The sequence below is a fragment of the Gossypium hirsutum genome, chromosome D12 (assembly GCF_007990345.1).
Source record: "Gossypium hirsutum isolate 1008001.06 chromosome D12, Gossypium_hirsutum_v2.1, whole genome shotgun sequence".
NCBI lineage: Eukaryota > Viridiplantae > Streptophyta > Magnoliopsida > Malvales > Malvaceae > Gossypium > Gossypium hirsutum.
The window spans coordinates 53,092,736-53,115,636 of record NC_053448.1 but is presented as its reverse complement, the minus strand read 5'-3'; the positions used below and the strand labels follow the sequence as shown (position 1 = coordinate 53,115,636).

Here is a 22,901-nt window from a genome sequence, read left to right as displayed (position 1 = left end):
TAGCAAAAAATTAACATTGTTAGCCTCAGGTGCTAAACTTGTGGACGGAAAAAAAACTCGGGTACTAATCTAGGACATAACAAATCATAAGTACCAATACGAGAAAAGTAGACAAATTCAAGTTCTAATATGATATTTTTCCCTATTTTAAACCTAATTAGCAGCAGAATTTAACCTTTTATATTCTACGAAATCTTTTTCGTTTGGTTTGTTTCGGAGTATTTAAAATTTGGAATTTGAGTTGAAAGGTCTTTAATGCCCTTGACTTTCCCTTCAAATTACACATTGACTTAGGTTTACAACTCAATGCTGCTTCCATGGCTGGAACGAAGAAAAAACGATGAAACCCAATGCCTCTTCTCTTTTAGTTTTCTTCCTTTTTCTTCCCTTGAAATTACACTAGTGGATAGTAAGATTCAAATCCCATGAAGAAAAAGCTTAATAGCTCAATTCTGTTTTCGGATCTATGTGTAGAATCCAAGTTTGATACTACGCACACAACCTGTTTGATAAATTTCTTCAGAAGCTATGCGTTTCTTGTTTCCACCCGTTTGGCACCGCTTTTTGACGCAAATTATCAATACCCAAAAACCCAAAAATATTTTACACTCTCTATATTCATCATCAACAACATCACCGGAACTGGAGGAGCTTCGTAAGGTAGTTTCGAGCTCCATTGGTGGTTTAGATGACCTGGAGTCGAGTTTAAACCGGTTTAAGCTTTCTTTATCATCGTTACTTGTTACTGAGGTTATAAAGTATTGCGAAAATGTAGCTCCGACTAGAAGGTTATTGAGATTTTTCTTGTGGTCGGTTAAGAGTTTAAGTTATAGTTTGGAAGATAAGGACTTTAACTATGCGGTTCGAGTGTTTGCAAAACGGAAGGATCATAGGGCAATAGAGATATTGATTTCGGATCTTAGGAATGAGGGGCGACTAATGGAGAGCCAGACTTTCAGTGTTGTGGCTGATATATTGGTTAAATTGGGGAGAGAAGATGAAGCATTGGGTATTTTCAAGAACTTGGAAAAGTTCAAGTGCCCGCAAGATGGTTTCAGTTTGACTGCCATTGTGAATGCTTTATGTGCTAAAGGGCATGCTAAGAAAGCTGAAGGTGTAGTTTATCATCACAAGGACAAGATTGCTGGTGTTGAGCCTTGTATATATAGGAGTCTCCTTTATGGTTGGTCCATTCAAGAGAATGTAAAGGAAGCTCGCAGAGTTATCAAGGAGATGAAGTCAGCTGGCGTTGAGCTTGATTTGTATTGCTATAACACATTGCTTAGGTGCCTTTGTGGGGCAAACCTTAAATGCAATCCTTCCGGCCTCGTTCCGGAAGCTTTAAACGTGATGATGGAAATGAGATCCTATAGAATTGCCCCAACATCAATCAGTTATAACATATTGCTTTCTTGTTTGGGGAAGACAAGAAGAGTGAAAGAATCATGTCGGATTCTTGACTTGATGAAAAAAACCGGCTGTGCTCCGGATTGGATAACATATTATCTTGTTGCCAGAGTATTGTACTTGACAGGAAGATTTGGCAAGGGAAATATGATAGTGGATGAGATGATTGAACAGGGGTTGACCTCTGATTGTAAGTTTTACTATGATCTCATTGGTGTTCTTTGTGGAGTGGAGAGAGTGCATTTTGCTGTTGAGTTGTTTGAGAAGATGAAGAGAAGCTCATTGGGTGGGTATGGACCAGTTTATGATGTGCTTATACCAAAACTTTGCAGGGGAGGCAACTTTGAAAAGGGTCGAGAGCTGTGGGATGAGGCTGTTGCTTTGGGTGTTAGTGTTTCCTTCTCCACTGATGTTTTGGACCCTTCAATCACTCAAGTTTTCAAGCCAACGAGAAAGGTGAAGGAGTTCAATCTTAAGGACTGTAAAATGGCTAAGAATACAGTGAATATGAAGCACAAGATTATCAAAGGAAACAAGGGTAAGAAAAATATATCTCAAAAGAATAAATCTGTTTCCAAATAAAATGGTTTGGGTTAATGTTATTCCCCCCCCCCTTCGTTTTTTGGGATTCATGTACTTTGCTGGCACTTTTATTTTTAAAATATTTATTGAACAAAATAATTTTGGACGCAATTGGAATTCAGAGGATAGTGAAATGGAATAGGGTTTAGTTTTGCACATGGCTACATGGAACGGGGTTTTAAGACAGTGGTTGAGATGGGATCGGAAGGGGGACCTTCAATACAATTGGATTCAACGCGTTGACGCTAGCTGTGCTGTCCGAAATCAATCCGCAGGCACCGGGCCGAATGTTCTTAAACTATTTAACTAAAACATGAAGATATCATAAACGTGTTTCGTTTTGAAGAAGGAATATATACCTTCTGATCTCTTCTTAATTTTTAATTGTATTATTATTATTATATGGGTAAACTATATCATTAATTACTAAATTATGATTAAGTTTTCGTTTTAATCATTTAATTAAAAAATACAATTTAATCTTTGAACTATTTAAAAAAATTTATTGAAGTTATTGGATTATTCAAAACTTTTTATTAAAGTCATTAGACTGTTAAGTGATAGATCTAAATCGATCTGATGGTCAATGTTAAAGATTAGAGAAAAAACGGTTTAAATTTTGATTCTCAAATTCGTAATGTTTAAAATTATTTTATGAAAAAAATTAAAAGAGTTTTTTTATTTATTTTATAATTGAGAAAGGGAATAACAGTGGGCAGTTAGAAGTGGCGTTGTATTTTAGGAAATGGAGGCACGTTGGTGTATAGATAGTTTCACATTGAAATAGAACTTACTGTTCTTATTTCATTTCATTTTCTTTATTTTATAGAAAGAACCTTATTTGTAACTTTCTTATATAAAAAGAGAGGATAATATAAATATTTGATTACAGTAAACAACTATAATGTGGGGAAAAAGGTATGAAGAATTTTGATAAATGTATTTTCCACCCTGTGAGAATTAATTATTCAAATAATAAAAATAAAAATAATGGAAATGCGAAACGATGACGAGTCAATCAATCAGCAATCTGGATCAGATCTTCCCCCAGTTGCCCATCTTCTTCCTTCAATCATTCCATTATTTTAGGGTTTTAATCTCTCCTTACTTTTTAAACCTACAAATTAAAAAAAATACAGTTGAAGGGAACAAATAATCAAACCCTTAATGCTAATGCCATAATGCTGTATACGTTTATGGAGATTTAATTATTTCATACAACACGAGATTAAAGAAGAATCTTGAATCTCTTCAGCCTAGCCAATATAGCCCTTATGGGTCAAGATAATTTCGCCCCGCAGAAGAGATCTTCTACTGGCGGCGGCGGAGGTTTACCGACAATCCGCAACGAGGCTGGCGCTGGCGGAAGAAACCGTGGATTTCCCAGTATGCCGCGTGGCAGGCAGATGCACAAGACATTCAACAACATTAAAATCACAATCCTTTGCGGCTTCGTTACGATCCTCGTCTTGCGCGGCACAATCGGCGTCGGAAATTTGGGAAGCTCCGAAGCCGAAGCCATCAACCAAAACCTGATCGAAGAAACCAACCGGATCCTAGCTGAGATCCGCTCCGACTCCGACCCCACGGATCCCGATGAATCTCCTGAAACTGAGCTCAATCCTAATGTTACATACACTCTGGGGCCTAAAATTACGGACTGGGATCAGCAGCGTAAGGTTTGGCTTTCCAAAAACCCTGAATTCCCTAATTTTGTTAATGGAAAAGCTCGAATCTTGCTCGTCACTGGGTCGCCCCCTAACCCTTGTGACAATGCTATAGGAGACCATTATTTATTGAAAGCGATAAAGAATAAGATTGATTACTGTAGGCTTCATGGGATTGAAATTGTTTATAACATGGCTCATTTAGACAAGGAACTTGCTGGTTATTGGGCGAAATTGCCATTGATTAGGAGGTTAATGTTGTCTCATCCCGAACTTGAGTGGATTTGGTGGATGGATAGTGATGCTTTTTTTACAGATATGGTGTTTGAGATTCCTTTGTACAAGTATGAGAAGTATAATTTGGTTATTCATGGCTACCCCGATTTGTTATTCGAGCAGAAGTCGTGGATCGCATTGAATACAGGGAGTTTTCTGTTTCGGAATTGCCAGTGGTCATTGGATTTGCTTGATGCGTGGGCGCCGATGGGACCTAAGGGTCCGATTCGTGAGGAGGCTGGGAGGATTTTGACTGCTAATTTAAAAGGAAGGCCTGCATTCGAAGCCGATGACCAGTCGGCTTTGATTTACTTGTTGCTTTCGCAAAAGGATCAATGGATGGATAAAGTGTTCATTGAGAATCAATACTATTTGCATGGTTATTGGGCAGGGCTGGTTGATAGGTACGAAGAGATGATGGAGAAATATCATCCGGGATTGGGAGATGAGAGGTGGCCATTTGTGACTCATTTTGTGGGCTGCAAGCCCTGTGGGAGTTATGGAGATTACTCTGTGGAGAGGTGCTTGCGCAGCATGCAAAGGGCATTCAATTTTGCTGATAACCAGGTGCTTAAGCTTTATGGGTTTAGACATAGGGGATTGTTAGGCCCCAACATTAAGAGGATCAGGAACGAGACGGCAACTCCTTTGGAGATTGTTGATCAGCTCGACATCCGTCGTTCAGTGCATGGAAAAACTGAATCAAAGAGCTAGCAATCGGAACAGGTACTAAACGTGTCATATAGGTAATGTAATTTCGCAGTTGAAAAGCTAATTTCAATTGCCATACGCTTCAACTTGTTTGGTAAAATTGTGTCGAATTAAATGAAAAGTTATGGTTTCCATGTTTTTTATTGGTCAAAGCAAGCAGCAAAAAGAGGGGAAATATAGAAGAAGGAAGCTTAAGTTGCCGATAAATACTTGATTAGAATGTTTAGTTATCATTTACTCGGATCAAATCATGAAAAAGTTTGAGTTTTGGGGTTGTACCACGGAGTGAGTTGTCGGGACAAACAGCGTATTGGTAGCTCTGGTAATGCATTTGTTATATGCTTGAATTTTTTTTTTCTTCATATCTTCTATATACTGAAATCTTGTCATACTGTGAACTGTAATGTTAGAGCCATTACCTAAGGTTTCATCTTTTGTTTTGTCTCATGTATTTGGTTGGGGTTTTCTTTTAGCTGCAAAATCGAACTGAACTGTTATGATTGTAGGAGGGAGCCACTACCTAATTTTTCATCTATTTTTTGGATGAACCAAACTTTTACTCTTGCTTTTTCGATTCATAGTTTTGTACATATTTCAGACTTAATAAATTTATGTATGCATGAAGTGTGTTGTGTTTTTGCTTGTGTCGAGTCATTTCAACATTAACATAATAAAAATTATTAAATATAACCATTTTCATGCCTCTCTAAATACACAATCAAAGCCTCAAATTTTATTTTTAGTTTTGGTTCTTATTTTATGTTCACATTTTAAATTTATTTTTTATTTTTTATATTTTAATTTTTGACATAAGTAGAAATCTAAACTTTTATTATCATAGTATTATATGGTTGTACATGTGTCTAAATATACAACCTTTTGCTTCTTTTTCTTTTTTTTTTTGAGATTATATAATAATAATGGTCAAATTTCAATTTTGATTTTTATATTGTGCTCTAATTTGATATTTAATCTTTATACTTAATTAAATATTTTATTTTGATTATAATGTTGTGGATTTCTAAAAATTGTCAAACACTAAATTTCAGGTTTATTACATTGTATTTTTTCTATTAAATTTCAATATGCCAAAACAAATAACAAAAGAATTTTAATAGATTATAAATTTGTGATTGAATTTTTTAAATTCAAAAAATGATAGATTAAAATTTTGAAAGCAAAAAAACTAAGAATTAATTTTAAAGGTCTATTTGGACAAAAGAGTAATTGAATGAAAGTGTAAAAATTACATTCTTTTGTAATTACAAAGATTTGTAATTCCTTAAATATGTTTGGCTAATAGAGTATAATTACATTGTACTTTTTATATCATGTTTGATAATATAAGTTATAATTACACAATATCATAATTTATATTTATAAAAAAACATTAATTACTATAAAAATTATTAGCACGATAAAAAAAATTCTAAACAAGTAACAAAAACTAAAATCAAATATTATAGGTGGATTCCACCATCTACTGGTTCTTTTAAATTGAATGTTAATGGGGCTTGCAATCCGTCTTCGGGACTCACTTCTTCGACAATTGTTGCAAAAGGTGAATATGGTAAGTAGTTATGGGGGATTGGGAGAAATATTGAAATATGTAATGGTGAACAAGTTGAGTTTTAGACTATTTATGATGACCTCCAACTAGTATGGGACGCTAAGTGGAAGGAGGCTATAATTAAAATTGATTGCGCTAAAAGGTATTTTTTATGGTCTCAAAGGACAAGTGAATAGATTTGATCTCAAGAATTTAAGACCTGTGTAAAAGCGATTGGCGTGTGGTCATAAAACAGATTCCAAGAGAAGCAACTCTTGCTCTCCACATTCTGGTAAGATTAATGAAAGAGTTTCCAATTAGTCATCGAATATTACATGTAGCTCCTGCTAAAGTTGCTAATCAGATTCGATTAGATAGTAAATCCTTACTGTCTAATTCTAATGGCGCTTCTTGATTTCATCCTATTTTTAATATAAAAAAGAAAGTACCTAGAAGTCTCAATCACATTTGGTATGTATGTTGCCCGTTTGTGGTATCAATTTTTTAAGGTAATTATTCTGTCCGCAGCTAGTGCAGTAAAACTGGCAGAAAAAAAAAATTCACAAGTGAATTTAAAAGGATACAAAATATCTTTTTTAATGATTTAATGATTATTTTATTATACATTAAAAATAAATGGCATCTGCTTAAGGAAATTTTACTGGATAATTATTATATTTAATCTATTATTAGCTCGGCTCGATATGTGTGTTTCAATTACTATTTATTAAATATTAAAATAAAAATAAAAACTTAATCATCAAATCATCCAAATTACAAAGAAGACTTTGTCCAATATACGATCCAACAAGTCGGATATCTAATTCTTGTAAAGTTTACCACCATTCTACTACGGTCTATATTTTCCTGCTATATAGAATTGAGTGATTCCTGCTATATGTAATATATTTATTTTTCATTCTCAAATATTTCAAATATCATCTCTACTAACTTCATTACCATTTTTAAAACGTATATTTTATATGGTGAAGTATGTTTTAAACCAAAAGAAGAAGAAGATTGCAGTGAGAGAAAACAATGCAGGAGCTTTGGGATCATAACCAGAAACCCGATGAACAAAACAATACTCACTAATCATATATATGGAAAACATAAATTAGGGGAAAGAATATACTCCATACACTATAACTACACGGCAATCAATAGTAAATCCCATTTATCAACCAAATAGAGAAATGGTGATGTTTTGGTCTTAAAAATTACCTCCAGAATTGCCATCAAAATCGGTGAATCTTGAACCACATGTGATCACTGGGTCAGCTTTGAAAACTTGAGCTTTACGACTTGCTACCCATCCTTGCATTCATTTGGGCAATCTGGTTCAACAATCCCACAATTTTCTGTACAATCAACATACATTGAATCCAGAACGCATTACCAACAAGAGATTGAAGTCCAAAATAGTACTGTCCGAGTTTTATTGGACTAAAATTTGTTGGTTTGAATTCACTTAGGCATTTCAACAAATACCTTACCTCGTCTTTCTCTTTTATTATTGTTTTCAACCGTTCCATGTTCTCTTCCCCGCACCTCCGCCGCCGTATCCGCTTGCACAACCACCATAATAGCACCAGGAGCTCCACGTCAGCGATCCCCCTAAAAGACCGAAATGCCCTTCCAATGGTCCCGTTTTCATAACTGAAATAACAGGCGAGGGTAACGATCTTAGCACGCACAATTTGAAGCAAAGTACCCAACCAAACTCCGAACCCATGATCACCGGATGATTGGATGACATCACCGGCACCGGACGGCGGTAACAGAGATGGTTCGGAAACTGGGTTTTGTTGTTGTTGTTGAATTTGATAATGGAGATTTTCATGGTTGATGGGAGGGAAGATGGAGAGGTCGGATTGAGGAAGGGAGTCTCGGATCATCACCATCGACCTTGGCTGCTTTATTAGTTGACTGGGTTCTGATTTTGAGGCGATGGAATTGAAATTTTCCCATTCAAATAATAAGCTTTCTAAAATTCCATCGGTTTCTACCATGTTTTGTAGATTGCAGCTTAGAATGGAATCAGAAAATTTAAGAGCTTATGTTTTGCATCTGAATCAGCTTTTATAATTACGCAGCAGTCTACATAAAAGAATTTATTGGTAAAATACTACGTCCAATGTTGATAGTTAAAAATATATATAAAAAAAGAATTAAATTATTTTAAAATAAGTAGAAATAAATACATATAGACAATTTACTGACTAATTTATCTACATTTTCAAGTATATTTACGGAAATGGGTCAATTTCTGCATTATTTACCAGAAACGGCTAATTTTGACAAAACGCGTCCACGTAGGAGTTTTTTAGGGTAAAATTTTAGCAAAACGTGCCATTGGGGAGCGATTTTGCCATTTCCGCAAAAATCGCGCTGACGTGGACGCGCTTTGCTAATATGACAAAATCGCTCTCCCAAGGGCATGCTTTGCTCCGTGTTTTTCTAGGTTAGGGCTTTTTGCATGTTTAGTCCCTACGGTTTTTTGGTTTTGGGTTTTTAGGGGTTTAGGGTTAGAGTTTTGTTAAAATAATTTAGGGTTATGAGTTTTAGGAATTTTAAAAAATAAATCAGGATTTAGTGTTCTTTTCTAAAAATTAATTAAATTAGGGTTTAAGAGTTTTAAATAAATTAATTAAATTAGTGTTTAGTGTTTTTAAAAAAATTACTTAAATTAGGGTTTAGTTTTTTAAAAAATAATATTGTGTTTAGGTCTAGGGTTTAGGGAAAATTATATTGACAATAAGGATTTTGTTTTTTTTTCCACAGTAGTTCCTGAAAAAATAAATTTGAGAATACGGTTCTGAACAAATAGTGTCAAAAACACTTCAAGCAAGATGCACTGTCAGCAAAATTACTGAAAAAAGCTCCCACGTGGACTCTCTTTTTCTACATTAGTTTCTGAAAAAATAATTTTGAGAAGACGTTTATGAACAAATAGTGCCAAAAATGCTTCAAGCAGGATGCACTGTCAGCAAAATTACTAAAAAAAGATCTCACGTGGACGCTCTTTTTCTACAGTAGTTCCTGAAAAAATAAGTTTGAGAAGATGATTCTGAACAAATAGTGTCAAAAATGCTTCAAGCAGAATGCACTGTCAGTAAAATTACTGAAAAAAACTCCCACGTGGACGCTCTTTTTTACAGTAGTTCTTGCAAAAATAATTTTAAGAAGACGGCTCTGAACAAATAGTGTCAAAAACACTTCAAGCAGGATGCACTGTCAGCAAAATTGATGAAAAAAAGCTCCCACGTCGACGCTCTTTTTCTACATTAGTTCATGTTTGGCCTTAGGCTATAAATGAGCCAAATTTCATTCTTAGGTTGCATAAGTTACAGCAAGAAAAATTAGAGAGGCTAACCAGAATAGAAATTGAAGATGAGTGAACGTATTTGATTAAATGCTAAAAATACATATTTCATGTAATTTAATTGGTCAATTTATGAGAATGCACCACTGATTTTCTCCATTTTATATTGAATTTTATACAAGGGTACAATTTGGGGTCAAAAGAGAAAAAGGAGAAGCAATTGGGCTAGATTGAAGAAATGAGCAAAGAAGGCGGGCCAAAATAGAATTTTTCCAAGATGTAATTAGCTGAAATTTTATTTTGACTTAGTGGGAGATTATGTAGGGATTTTTTATATCATGGGAATATTTTTCCTTAATTTTCTATGGCTAGTGGCCTTTAATTACGCAAATTTGTTCAAGGCCACTAGTATAAATAGGGGCTACTATGTTCATTCATTCATCAAGTTTTCAATCAAGCTTTCATATTTGGAATGCAATCTTTCCTTCATTCTCTCAAAATTATTTGTTGTCTTTGGTTTCTTTACTTTCAATTTATTAATTTCTAGCTTGTCCCCAACCTACACTACTTACATTTTGCTTTTCCAAACCTTTTTATCATTCCCTGTAACCTAAAACTATTCCACATTTTAAGCCACCCACTTTTTACCATTTCAACAATTTTCTTTCATCCAACCTACTCAAGATATGACCAACTCCAATATGCTCAAACCTTTAGTTAACTAAACTCATTTCAGTTTCAGGTTGGTGTTAGCTTTGTCAAGATCTGTGAGTTACGAACCCGAGCAATTCAATTCCTAATTTTTAGTATTTATTACTTCTCCGGATTAAGAGTATGACTTCATCAACTCACAAAGTCAAATCAACACTAAGTAAAAAAAGACGTTGTTTGAGTTAGTATGGTTAGACGTACAGTTGGAATTCTGAAAGGATCGATTGTCTAATCAGTTTTTCGTGAACACATTGGCGTGCCAAGTGGGGATTGCTGTTTGGTTCCGTCAATAGAAGTAGTAATCGAATTTAAATGTCCTACGCAGTTGAGGATATTGGTTCGAGCTAGGCTCTTCTAGAACGCAAAGTTGCCGGAGTTCTAAACCACGAACGTTTCGTTGGTTGTTTAATCGGTAAGAGTTAGTTATAGGACATTCCATAACTAATTTACACAAGGAAGAATTGGTGTCCGAGACATCTTTGGTAGCTATAACTAGCTTATTGGAAAAGAGGAGTTCATCTAATTTCGAGGATCGGTTCAAAGATGAGGAAAAACCCGTGCCTGAAGCTGAGCTAAGTTTAATTATTCTTTCTTCAAATTTATTTAACTGTTTTTATTATTTGTTTTCAGCGTTTACTTTTTACGCATCTTTTTCTGTTTATTTCAAGTTTACAATTTTTATTCTCCCCCAAATTTCTTGGGCACGACAACTGCCCAGACACGAATCTGGTCGAGAAAGAGTAATAATTTTACGTGAACCCAGTCTCTGAGGGATCGACCATACTTCCTATACTGCTCAAGTTTGCAAATTAGGTGTAGGATTATATTGGTGGAATAGACAACCATCAGCATTAGTGCTGTTAATTACTATAATGGTGAGGCCCGTGACACCGAGAACGGTGTTGTTTTTTTATTGAAGAACATAATGTGACTGGTTTTTAACCAGACTATAAATTTGACAGAATTTCGTAAAAGAATTAGGCGCAAAATTTTTGAAACGATGCAAATGAGGGTTTCTTCTATTAAGTATCGATTTTGTGCTTCGATTGATCCCGTGACATATGACTCATTTGATATCAAAGGTGGTCGTAGCTTTGAGGCGATGGTGCAGACTCATCTCGCTAGTGGATCACCCTATCTTGAGTTATATGTACAATTTTCATCGCCAAAAGAAACATTTGCGACTCAACATCTATTGTTGTTCCAGAGGAATACACGACCCCTACCCGACATTCTGTTAGTGGGAAGAAAAACACGAAAGCGCCCGTGTTTAGTGGCAGTATAGAATGCATAACTCCTGCACGACACTCGGTTAGTGGATGGGACATGTACGTCGGTGGGTCGATGTTCGATGCTGGAAATACGTATTAGGGAATGACATCAACTTCTAGTGGTTGGCAATCCACATCTGATTGGACATGTTACGAAACGTCCACAAGAAGGGTTGATGTACTCTTTACGACGTCCACCGGTGAGGAGACTTCGTACGTTACAGATGATGGTAGGTTGGATGATGAGTCCAATGTGGATCCACCTCGAGAGCCCGGCCCCGATGGTGCAGAAGTTGCATTATTTTTTGAACTAGAGCCTATTCTATCCGAACTTGAAGACGTTGAAGGGGGCTCAAATAATGAAGAAGAAGATCCACGATTCAGAGCATATTCACCTCTAGCCCACATACATAATATCGATATATCAGTAGATGATGCATTGGAGTTTCTAGATCTACCACACAGAAGGCGTGACCGTACAAGTTCGTCATTAGATTCAGGTGAATTGGAAGTTGGTAAGGAGTTTTCTAGTAAAGATAGTTTTCTTAGTGCATTGAAATAACATAACATCAATCACGGGGTTAACTACAACGTGGTTAAATCCAAATCTGAGAAGTTCGAGGCTAAGTGTGCAGTGCAAGAATGTACATATTCATGAAAAATCATGGCTTCTTTTAGGAAAAAGACAGGCTTGTGGGAGATAAAAAAGTACAAAGGTCCATGTACCTGTGTTGTCGGTACAGTATCACTGGGTGTTTAAGGTTTTTGAATAATAATGTTATTACGTAATGTTGCATTATTTAACGTTCTTCGTAGACAGGTGTTTCACAAGATTATCCTAAGATGGATTCAGGTATGATAGCTAGCTTAATACTACCGATGATGAAGGCAGATCCCAAGACTTCTGTGTCAGTCTTAATTGCCAATATTCGTAGCTAATTGAGGTACACACCCTTTTACCGTAAGTCTTGGATAGCTAAGCAGAAGGTGTTGGAAAATATGCATAGCGGGTGGGACACTTCATATAATGAGGTTTCGCAGTGGTGTCAGGTGCTAGAGAGGTACGTCTCAGGTTGCATAACAGACCTTGAAATGGTCCCTGCTTATTACAACAACGGATTGCTCTATGGATGCCAAGTGTTTAAGCGTCTGGTCTAGAGCTTTAAGCAATGTTGGGACGCATCAGTGTACTGCAAGCCATTGGTACAAATTGACGGTACCTTTATGTATGGTAGATATACCCATCGGCTATTGCTAGCTGTGGCACAGGTTGACGATGGGAGAATCTTTCTAATTACATTTGCAATAACACCGAGGGAGTCAGGTGATGACAAAGATTTCTTTCTTTCTAGGTTAAGGAGGCATGTATGCCTCCAACCTGATATCTGTGTTATATTGAATCAGGGCACTAATATTAGCCGCAATTGAGCAACAGGGAAGCCTATGGGATCGCACACACCATCAGTATTGTCTAAGGCACGTTGCTTCCAACTATTACGGGTAATATCGATTTACCAATGAACGACGACAAGTGACTAACATGGGTATTTATTCTCTATTAATATAATTTCATTTGTAATATTCAATTTATTCTGAATGGAATAGTGGTATGTAATTTTCGCTATCAACTTATATTGGCAGGGTACGAGATCAATAAAGACCGTTTTCATAATATGTTGGGAATTTTGCATTTAGTTAACGATCAAGGCACAGACTACCTCTGTAATATATCTTTCGAACAGTGGACACGAGTATACAATGGTGGCCTACGATATGGTCATATGACCGTAAACCTAGCTAAATGCATAAATTCTGTTCTAAAAGGAACGCGTCATTTGCCGATAACTTCAATTGTGCGAGAGACATATTTTTGTTTGGTGACACTATTTCCAAAGCGAGTAGCGAGTTATAAAGGCCAAATGCAAGGAGGCCATGTATAGTTCCGGAAAGTATTGTAAGAAATTAACAAGGCGAAGGCGCAGACCAACACCATGCACACAGTGTGTCACGATCGCGACAACCTATGGTTTCATGTGACGGAGTTTGACAAATCAAACCAATGTATTACCAACGGGAAATATCGTGTACACCTGAGAAATAGGACTTGCGACTGTCAGACGTTTGACACATTTCGTTGCACATGTGCTCATACAATTGCAACTTGTTAGAATCACCGTTTAGATTCCATGAGATATGTCGACGAAGTGTACAAAATAGATTACATGTATAATGTGTGGAGACACGTATTCCCACTGGTCCCAGATGAACGTAAGCGGTCGTCTGTATCGCTTGCTCTGTTTAAGTTGTTACCGGATAGAGAATTGTATCGCAAACCAAAAGGTCGACCTTGCTCGAGTAGAATACGTAATAATATGGATATTCAGGAAAGAACGAACCAACAGAAGTTGTGTGGATTGTGTAGGAACCCAAGTCATACAATTCGATCATGTCCAAACCAAAATAGTTGATAATTGCTGTAATAAAACTATGTTGCATTATTTCTATTGCCTTATTCAAAAGAACTTCTATTTTATTAAAAATATAAAAAGAATTTACTATTAAAATTTTAAAAACAAATTTTATTTTATTAAATGAACCAATATAAAAACAATTTATACAAATATATTAAAAAAACAATATAAGAACGAACCAACAGAAGTTGTGTGGATGGTGCCGGTTGGAATCAGTGCTAAAAGAGGTTGGTCGATGATTACGCACTGGATTCCTTCTTGGTTTAGCTTCCGGCGGGGGTTGTGGTTGCTTCGGTTGTGGGTGTTGGGAGGATGACCCACCTTGATAGAATAAAGAATGTGGAGGTGTTTGTATCACCCACGGTAGAGGTGTTTGAATCCCATAAGGCGATGGGGATTGGTAATGAGATGAGCTCCTCGATAGTACTTCGTGCGATCCCTCTAGCGACGATGGCCTATATATCGTCGATTGAGTCGAAGTTATAGGGAAAGGAGATGCACCAGGCCATGCATTCCAACCTGGCATAGGACTGAAAAAATGAAACATATAACAGTTATGATACATATAAGGGCTAGGATACGCACCTGGCATAATCTGAAGGGGCTGTGGTGTGGGTGTCGTTGGTTGAGGCGTTGGGCCTAGTGATTGTATGTGCGCTATTGATGGGCCCGTGTTGTTATCCCTTTTCCTTGGATTTAAAGGGCTTCGTCGTTCCCTTTCGACTCGAATTTGTCGACGCTTCTGCTCTTCCGACAGTAAATATGGCTTGCCATGGATCCTAAACCATGGCATGTAATCCGGCGCGCACGCTAACTCTGGGACGATGACCGGTTCGTGAGTAGGTATATGATCATACCAATTTTCTCAATTTTTGATATATTCCGAAAAAAATACAGCCAATTCATATTCGTTTACTGTAAGTCAATTTTGTGCTCTTTATCGAGCACATCAGGTGCATCGAGAATCGATTGTTAGAATCCAAATTGTCGCAACACTGTATCCGTCTAATGCATCTCGACAGTAGCATAGTTGACCAATGAGACCTTAACAATTCAAATGTTCAGATTTTGGAAGAATTCATCCGGAATTACTGCCTAAATTGCCAGATCCTCGTATGGTGTCCATTGAAACTATATGAACGTGATAAAAATATTAGTTATATACATAATACTAAATACTAAATATGAAATGACTATTTTATGTATATATTATTTAATATTTACTTGTGCTTCCGACCGTTGGTCTAATAGAAGCCGTATATCTTCAAGAGCAGTAGGTATTCCAACATAACTCGTGTGATGGTTTCTCCTAATTAAAAAAATTTTTAGTATACAATTTTATTTTAAATCTATGTAATAATTGTAAAATCAAATAAAAATTTTACCTTGTTATGAGTGAGAATGTATATGGGTGGTTTACTAGAAGACGTAAAAATGGAAAGTGAAATCGACCCATGATTGTAGTAGTGATAGGAAACCTCCGATTTTGGCTTTGTTTGGTGGCATCACCTCACATATCTCCCGATACAAGTTGGACCCAAAATATTATCCGAAAGCGCACCCAAAAGATCGTAGCATATGGCTCCCCAATCAGCAGATTGAATAGACTTGGTGAGTACGAACCCATCCATCGACAATCCTAATTGTAATTGCACGTCCTCCAAAGTGATAGTACACTCTCCGCATGGAAGATGAAATGTGTATGTCTCGGGTCTCTACCTCTCTATTAACGTACTGATGAGTTTTAGGTCCAACTTGTACCCCCGGCCTAGAGTGGCTGCATGTCAAAAACTCGCTTCCCTCAAGTAACACCCGATCTATAAACTGTTATAAAAAATTATAAAATCAAATTAATTAAAATTACATAAATGAAAAAATATTAAATAATATTCAAAAATTAAAATTAACCCTTACCATTTTCATTTGTTCAACGGAGATATGTTTATGATCGAGACGAATTAATTCCCCGGCCATTGTTAACACGACCAAATATTTTTGAAATTATAAAAAAGATAATACTAATTTAGAAAAAAAATAAAAGGAAATAATTAATTAAAGAGAGTTTTGAGAAATTTAGGGAGAAATTTGAGAGTTTTTTGCCAAAATTTGAAGAAATATTGTGTGAAATAATAGGAGGGGGTTTTATACTTTTTTCTTTGACCGTTAGACCCACTAACGGACATAAAATAAAATAGCCATTGGGAAAAAAACACGGAGCAAAACGCGCCCCTAGGGAGCGATTTTGCCACGTCAGCAAAGAATGTCCACATCAGCGCGTTTTGTGCTGACATGGTAAAACCGCTCCTCCAGGGGTGTGTTTTGCTGAAATTTCACCCTAAAACGCTTCTACATGAACATGTTTTGCCAAAATCGGCCTTTTCCGGTAAATAATGTAGAAATTGGCCCATTTCCGTAAATATAGTTGGAATAGGCCTTTATAGGTAAATTAGTCCAATTTATTTGTCTTGGAATTATAGAAAAACAAAAAAAATTATAATTTATAAAAATTATTAAAAATTAATTAAAAATCATAAATATATATATAAACATCAATAACTTATATCATAAAATTAAGATTAACAATATTTTTTTATATATATTTTTGTCTCTTATTTTTTAATTTGTGCAAGTTATATTAGTGATATAACTTAATCAAAATAAATTTTTTTATAAATTTTATGGTTTTTAATTGATTTGTAATAATTTTTATAAATTATTTTTTCATAAAAAATTATGGTTTGTAATAATTGTTTTTTTATAAATTTCATAAAAATTTAATTAATTTATAATATTTTTATAATATAAATATGAATAATTTTAAATATTTTTTATATTTTTAATAAATGTTTATGTTTTTATAATTCTAGAATAAACCTAGAGAAATGAGTGTCTAGATTCAAATGAACTTGGACAACTATTTATCTAGGTTCATTAGTGTACTTGTTAAAGTAATTTAAAAATTTTTAATTTATTAATGTTAGCAAACAACACCAATGTAGCATCTATTAACAGACACGTTAATGTTGCCATTAATGGTCAACATTTGTCAAAGGACCTCGCAGGTCAAAATTGTTAGTTTAAGGTGTAATTCAGTTCAAAAAGTTTGAAGAGACTTAATTGCTTTTTAGAAAAAAACATATTTATTAAATAAATATGTCAAAGGTTCTCAACTTAAAACATATTTATTATTTATTTTTTTATAAATTTATTAAATAAAAATTTTCACCCACATCGTGGGTGTATCATACTCCAATTTATATTAAGCTCTTAATTGAGTTGGTGTCACAAATCAATCGAATATCAATTCAGTTGAGAAGTCATTAAAGTAACATTTTATGCACAAAGTTATATTTATAAGTGTGTTTTTGTCTCTTTTTTTTATTATAAATCAATAAAAACTCAATCATAGTAAAATTTGTACCTGTGACACAATAAATTTTAAACATTTAATTTTACCATTTCTATCAAATCTGTTGAGGATCGACTTGTATAAATAATGAAATAGAAAGGGTAGAGAAGATCAAATACAAATTTTACATGGAAAACTCCTTCGAAGAGGATAAAAACCATGGGCAAAGAAGGTTTTGACTTTTCACAAAATGAGTAAACAAATGAGAGTATGATATGGAGAAAATAACTTAAATGTACTAAACATACAAACTCAAAACCTCGATAACAAAGCCCTAACTCTCATAGAGCAAACCCGAAAACAAAACCCAAACTTTCACAGAGTTCTCCCAAAAGGGGTATAAAATTCTCTTCATAGTTGTTACAAAAACTCTCATCAAAACTTATCTATGACTACATTTTATCATCACCAAAAGAAAAGCCTTGTAGTACTCCATCTTTTATTTCCTCTTAATTAGCCTCTTAAAATAGATATATAATGACCCAATGTACAAGCTAAGATTAAAGGTATAATTACACTAAAATATCATTGAAGTAATTAGAGTTTAACTGGGAGAAAGAACTCAATTTATGTGGGGAATACGTCGCCACGTCGCAACATCTCCATTCATGCCGTCACGATGTCGTCCGTCATTGTAGTGTCAGGAAGCTTCTCGTCATGAAATCATTGTCTATTCGACTGAAAATACGAGGCACACCCCATAAATATCCATCTTAACGTGTATTTACCATACCTTCTTCTCCAGGCCTCGTCACGAGCCAAACTCAGTCTTTGTAGAATGTCAACCAAGCCCAAACTGTTCTCATACTTGGAAATAGAAAGACTCCTAGTCTTCAAATTAAGGTTGTATAATTCAACCAGGGCCAGTGATACACGAACAGACGCGTGCTTTACAACATTAGAGAAAACATCGAGGAAATCAACTCCCTCCACTTGACTGTCACCCTTTGCGACCAATCTTTCTTTAAGCACTCTGCTTTATCTAAAACTGGTATAATCTGAAATTTGTAATTCCATCGAACTTCTAAATATTGAAATCTATTGTCGTCATTCTTAAATGGGTCGATTGCAAAATTCAAACCAAGCTTTGATACCAATTTATTGGGAATCGACTCGTATAAACAACGAAATAGAAAAGGTAGAGAATATCGAACACAAATTTTACGTGGAAAACTCTTCCAGAGAAGATAAAAACCATAGACAAAAGAGGCTTCAGCTTTTCACTAAATGAATAAACAAATGAGAGTACAATATGGAGAAAATAAACTTAAATATACTAAACATACAATACCAAAATCTTGAAAACAAAGCCCTAACTCTCATAGACCAATCCCGAAAATAAAACCTTAACTTTCATAGAGTTTTCTCAAAAAGGGTACAAAATTTTCTCCATAGTTACCACAAAAACTCTCACCAAAACTCATTTGAGTCTACATCTTGTTGCCCTTAAAAGAAAAGCCCTATAGTACTAAATCTTTTATTACCTCTTAATTGACCTCTCAAAACAGTGAGACAATGACCATTTTTATAGGCTAAGATTAGAGGTCTAATCAGACTAAAATATCCCTAAAGTTTTGAGAGTTTAATTGTAAAAAAGATAGCAGACTTTAATAAGTATATTTGTCACATAATTTTTTCACCTATGTTGTTTGTGTGCCACAATCTAATGTTTTATAAACGGTTTTTATGTTTGCACATTAATAAATATCAAATAATAAGCATGATAATGATACCACAAAATAAGGTTAAATGAGTAAATTAGGGTACAACCTCTTAAAGATTGTTCAAATAAGAGCTAAACATTTTAAAATGAATACATAAGGGCTAAAAGTTTACGAAAGTGCTTACATAATAGCTTTTCACACATTTCAGCCGAGTTTGTAAAAGTTAAGTGAACGCTTGATGTCTTAAAAATAAAATATATGACAATTGAATAAAATATTACTTAAAAAGGAAAAGAAAAGAAAAACATAATTTGAAATATGATAGATAATATTTAAAAAGCTATTCTTTGAGCATTTTAAAAAAGATTTGACCCTTATTTAATAATTTTGAAAATTTTTAATTTTCTTTTAAAAAAGAGAGAGCGAAATGTTTAGCTTTTATTTGAGCATTTTGACAATAATTTAACCTTATACGAACATTTAAAAAAATTTAAGTAAACACAATTTCAGCATTTAGACAATTTTGAAAAATAATAAAGATACATAAATGATTAGACCATAACAAATTTATTTATTTGCACGAAATATTCAATGTATAAAAGTAAAATTATTTCTGATTAAGTTTTAGTTCAGTTGGCATCGGTATTGTTGCCAATACAAGAGAACGTGAGTTCAAGTGTGCCGAAATGCATTATCCTCTTACTTATTTAAGGGCTGGGATGCTCCACTCATATGAAAGAAGTAAATAAAAAAAATGAAATTATTCAATTCTTAGCAATATCTGTTATATATCTCTTTGTAAATTCTGCTTGTACTATATATTACAGTTTAAATTGCGATTACATAAATTTACAACAGTTAATATCAATCTTTTCTTTATCAGTGCCCTATGTCATTCTGAAGCTATGAATGAGAGAAATCAACTCATATCTATGAGTCAGATTTAGCATAAACAGTGCTATTACATAACTGAAAACAATCTGAAATGGATCAATCACCCCTGATCTGAATGTATAACCAGTTTTTTGGCCACCAATCTGATGCCCGCATTCTACTGATAATCATAAGTATCCAAGCTGAAGAATGCATCCACAAAGATCCCACCTCTGGTTAAGTTACCAAGCTCTGTAACATCAAATTTGCTGAATATAAGCTTTTGCATAGTACCAGAGCTATCTTTCTGATGAATCTCAGCAGCATAGCGGGCGATATTGTCGTTGACTACAATCAGTATGTTGCCAGAAACAAATCAAAGAATCAATGAAATGATTAAAAGATTCAAGTCCATATATTAAAACTATCTGAAACATAACATTTAAAGTAGGGGAACTTATTGCAGTCTCACGGTCGGATTGTTCATGTAATGATAATTTCTGCCCAGGATAGGCTTCCACTCGGAACTGCTTCTGCAATCTTCGAAAATTGTTTTGGCAGCATTGTCACAAGCATTAAGAATCTCTCATAAACTCGGAGAAGTGTCAACTACGAAGCTCAAACATGGCCAGCCACCTTGATCAAGAAACTTCTCATTGACTCCAAACCATACTTTCAAACAAGGACAAAAGAGTTACAGACCAACATTCTCGTGCAATAGTTTTATTTGTTAGGTGCCACGTTGACATGGGACCAGAGATGCATTAATAGAAGTAAGAGAAACTCCATCAAGTGCTAAGAACCCTGCATAACTATTGCTACCTGTTAAAATCAGGCTTTTTCCTATTATTCACAAAAAATTACACTGATATATATACACATAGTGAGCCTAACTTAGGAAACTCTATACTAGGAAATAGACTAATTCTAGGAATGTTAACCCTAAAAATATCCTTAAATTTAGGGATAACAATGATTGAAATATATACAGAATCCTAGCTAATACACACACAATATTCCTTATTAAGGAAACTGTAATCTGACACTCCCCCTCAAATTGGGAAGTGGATATCATCCATTCTCCGCTTGCTTACTAGTTTCTGAAAGAACTTCCTAGACAATCCTTTGGCAAGTATATTTGCTAATTGACCATCAGTGGACAAAAATAGAGTGCAAATTAAGCCACTGTCAAGCTTTTCTTTTATAAAATGTCTGTCAACCTCAACATGCTTCGTACGATCATGTTGAACTTGATTATGTGCAATATTGATAGCAGACTTATTATCACAATACAACTTCATTGGACCTTCCCACTTGATCTTCAAATCTTCCAAAATTATTTTCAACCATAATAGCTCACAAATCTCGAATGTCATTGCCCTAAATTTAGTTTCTACACTAGATCTAGCCACAACATTCTATTTTTTACTCCTCCAAGTCACAAGGTTGTCTCCTAGGAAAGTACAATAACCCGAGGTTGATCTTCTATCAACAATAGACCCTGCATAATCTGCATCAGTATAGGCTTAAAGAGTTAACTTCTCCCATTTCTTAAATAAAATTCCTCTGCCTGGCGTGCCCTCTAAGTACTGTAGAATCTGATACACGGCTCTAATATATGATTCTTTGGGGTTGTGCATGAATTGACTTACAATACCAACTGCATAGACAATATCCGGTCCAATATGTGACAAGTAGATAAGCTTCCCCACAAGTCTTTGATATGAACATTTATCAACTGCTGCATCTTCTAGTGCATCTCCAAGTTTGTGGTTAACCTCTATGGGCGTCTTTGCTGGTTTACATCCTAATTTGCCCGTCTTTGTCAACAAATCAATTATGTATTTTTGCTGAGATATGAAGATTCCTTCCTGAAAATGTGCCATTTCAATACCGAGAAAATATTTTAACTTACCGAGCTCTTTGACTTCAAATTATTTTACTAGGCATTTCTTTAAATTCTTCATTCTTTCCAGATCATCACCAGTCACTATAATGTCATCTACATATACTAATAAAACAGTCACTCCCCCTGAAGATAAGTGTTTTACAAATAGAGTGTGATGTCTTTGGCTCTGTTTATACCCCAACTTGAGCATTACTTTGGTAAACCTTCCAAACCAAGCTCTCGAGGACTATTTTAGTCCGTACAAAGCCTTTTTTAGTCTGCAAACTACCTGTCCTATATTTGGACCAAATCCTGGTGGAAAATCCATATAGGCTTCCTCCTCAAGATCACCATGTAAAACGGTATTTTTGATGTTAAATTGCTATAATTTCCAGCCTCGATTGGCAGCTAGTGACAACAACACTCTCACAGTGTTCATCTTTGCAATAGGAACAAATGTCTCAAGGTAGTCTATTTCATACATTTGAGTGTACCCTTTAGCAACCAATCTTGCTTTGTACCTCTCCAAAGAACCATCTGACTTATATTTCACTGTGAACACCCATCAACATCCCATTGGTTTCTTTCCTCTCGGTGATTTCATCGAGTCCCATTTCTTATTTTTTTAAAGGCTTTTATTTCAACCTTCATGACATTTTTCCAATTCTTATCATCTAATTCCTTGAATATGGTTTTGATAACGGAGATGGAATTTAGGCTAGTAAGAAAGGCTTTGTGCTTATGAGACAATTTTTTGTAAGACATGAATAAGTATAGGGGATGTCTTGTGCAGGCTTTAGTTCATTTCTAATAGCAATGGCAAAATCATAGTCTCTCCGATCTAAATTTTCAGTAGTTTCAGTATTAGTATTTAAAGTAGGTTCAGCAATTACCTCGGGTTGTATAGTAGCAGGTTGTATAGAAGAAGATGATGATTGAACTTGCATCGATGCCTTTTTCCTTGAGTAAACCAGTAAAGGACGAGTAGTGTCCTGAATCCCTTCTTGTGATTTGGGTGTATTAGGCTTTGTTTTGGGTTGCATAGTTTCGAGTTGGGCAGGCTAGTTGACAGGCAGGGACTGAGTGTAGGACTGAGT

General features: G+C 35.0%; 3 protein-coding genes across 7 annotated transcripts; 2 read left to right on the top strand and 1 right to left on the bottom strand.

Annotated features, from left to right (window-relative positions):
- Positions 1-196: 196 nt before the first annotated feature.
- LOC107942515 (pentatricopeptide repeat-containing protein At5g61370, mitochondrial) lies at positions 197-2,420 on the top strand. The gene has a single exon (XM_016876199.2). It carries the CDS (start codon positions 529-531, stop codon positions 1,987-1,989), a length of 1,461 nt encoding a protein of 486 aa, XP_016731688.2. The 5' UTR covers positions 197-528; the 3' UTR covers positions 1,990-2,420.
- A 583-nt stretch (positions 2,421-3,003) lies between these two features.
- Positions 3,004-8,319, bottom strand: LOC107942518 (uncharacterized). Of its 5 annotated transcripts, none has more exons than XR_005921831.1 (3): positions 7,689-8,317; positions 7,417-7,553; positions 3,004-3,106 (listed from the first exon to the last, which is right to left on the bottom strand). XR_005921831.1 is itself a non-coding variant. In XM_016876201.2 (2 exons), exons 1-2 carry the CDS (start codon positions 8,202-8,204, stop codon positions 7,491-7,493), a joined length of 579 nt encoding a protein of 192 aa, XP_016731690.1. In that variant the 5' UTR covers positions 8,205-8,319; the 3' UTR covers positions 7,268-7,490. The 5 variants fall into 5 exon arrangements, 1 of the variants encoding a protein (XP_016731690.1); XR_005921832.1 differs by lacking the exon at positions 3,004-3,106 and adding an exon at positions 5,902-6,481; XR_005921833.1 differs by lacking the exon at positions 3,004-3,106 and adding an exon at positions 5,958-6,481 and having other exon boundaries at positions 7,417-7,529.
- On the top strand, positions 3,105-5,279 carry LOC107942516 (probable xyloglucan 6-xylosyltransferase 5). Its single transcript, XM_016876200.2, has one exon. The coding sequence runs from the start codon at positions 3,264-3,266 to the stop codon at positions 4,644-4,646; it is 1,383 nt and encodes a 460-aa protein (XP_016731689.1). The 5' UTR covers positions 3,105-3,263; the 3' UTR covers positions 4,647-5,279.
- Positions 8,320-22,901: the final 14,582 nt, after the last annotated feature.

Excerpts from the sequence above, each read along its gene's own strand:
- LOC107942515 (XM_016876199.2), top strand. The coding sequence starts at position 529 with ATGCGTTTCTTGTTTCCACCCGTTTGGCACCGCTTTTTGACGCAAATT.
- LOC107942518 (XM_016876201.2), bottom strand. The coding sequence starts at position 8,204 with ATGGTAGAAACCGATGGAATTTTAGAAAGCTTATTATTTGAATGGGAA. Across the intron at positions 7,554-7,688 it reads TAATAAAAGAGAAAGACGAG|AAAATTGTGGGATTGTTGAA; the intron begins GTAAGGTATTTG and ends TTGATTGTACAG.
- LOC107942516 (XM_016876200.2), top strand. The coding sequence starts at position 3,264 with ATGGGTCAAGATAATTTCGCCCCGCAGAAGAGATCTTCTACTGGCGGC.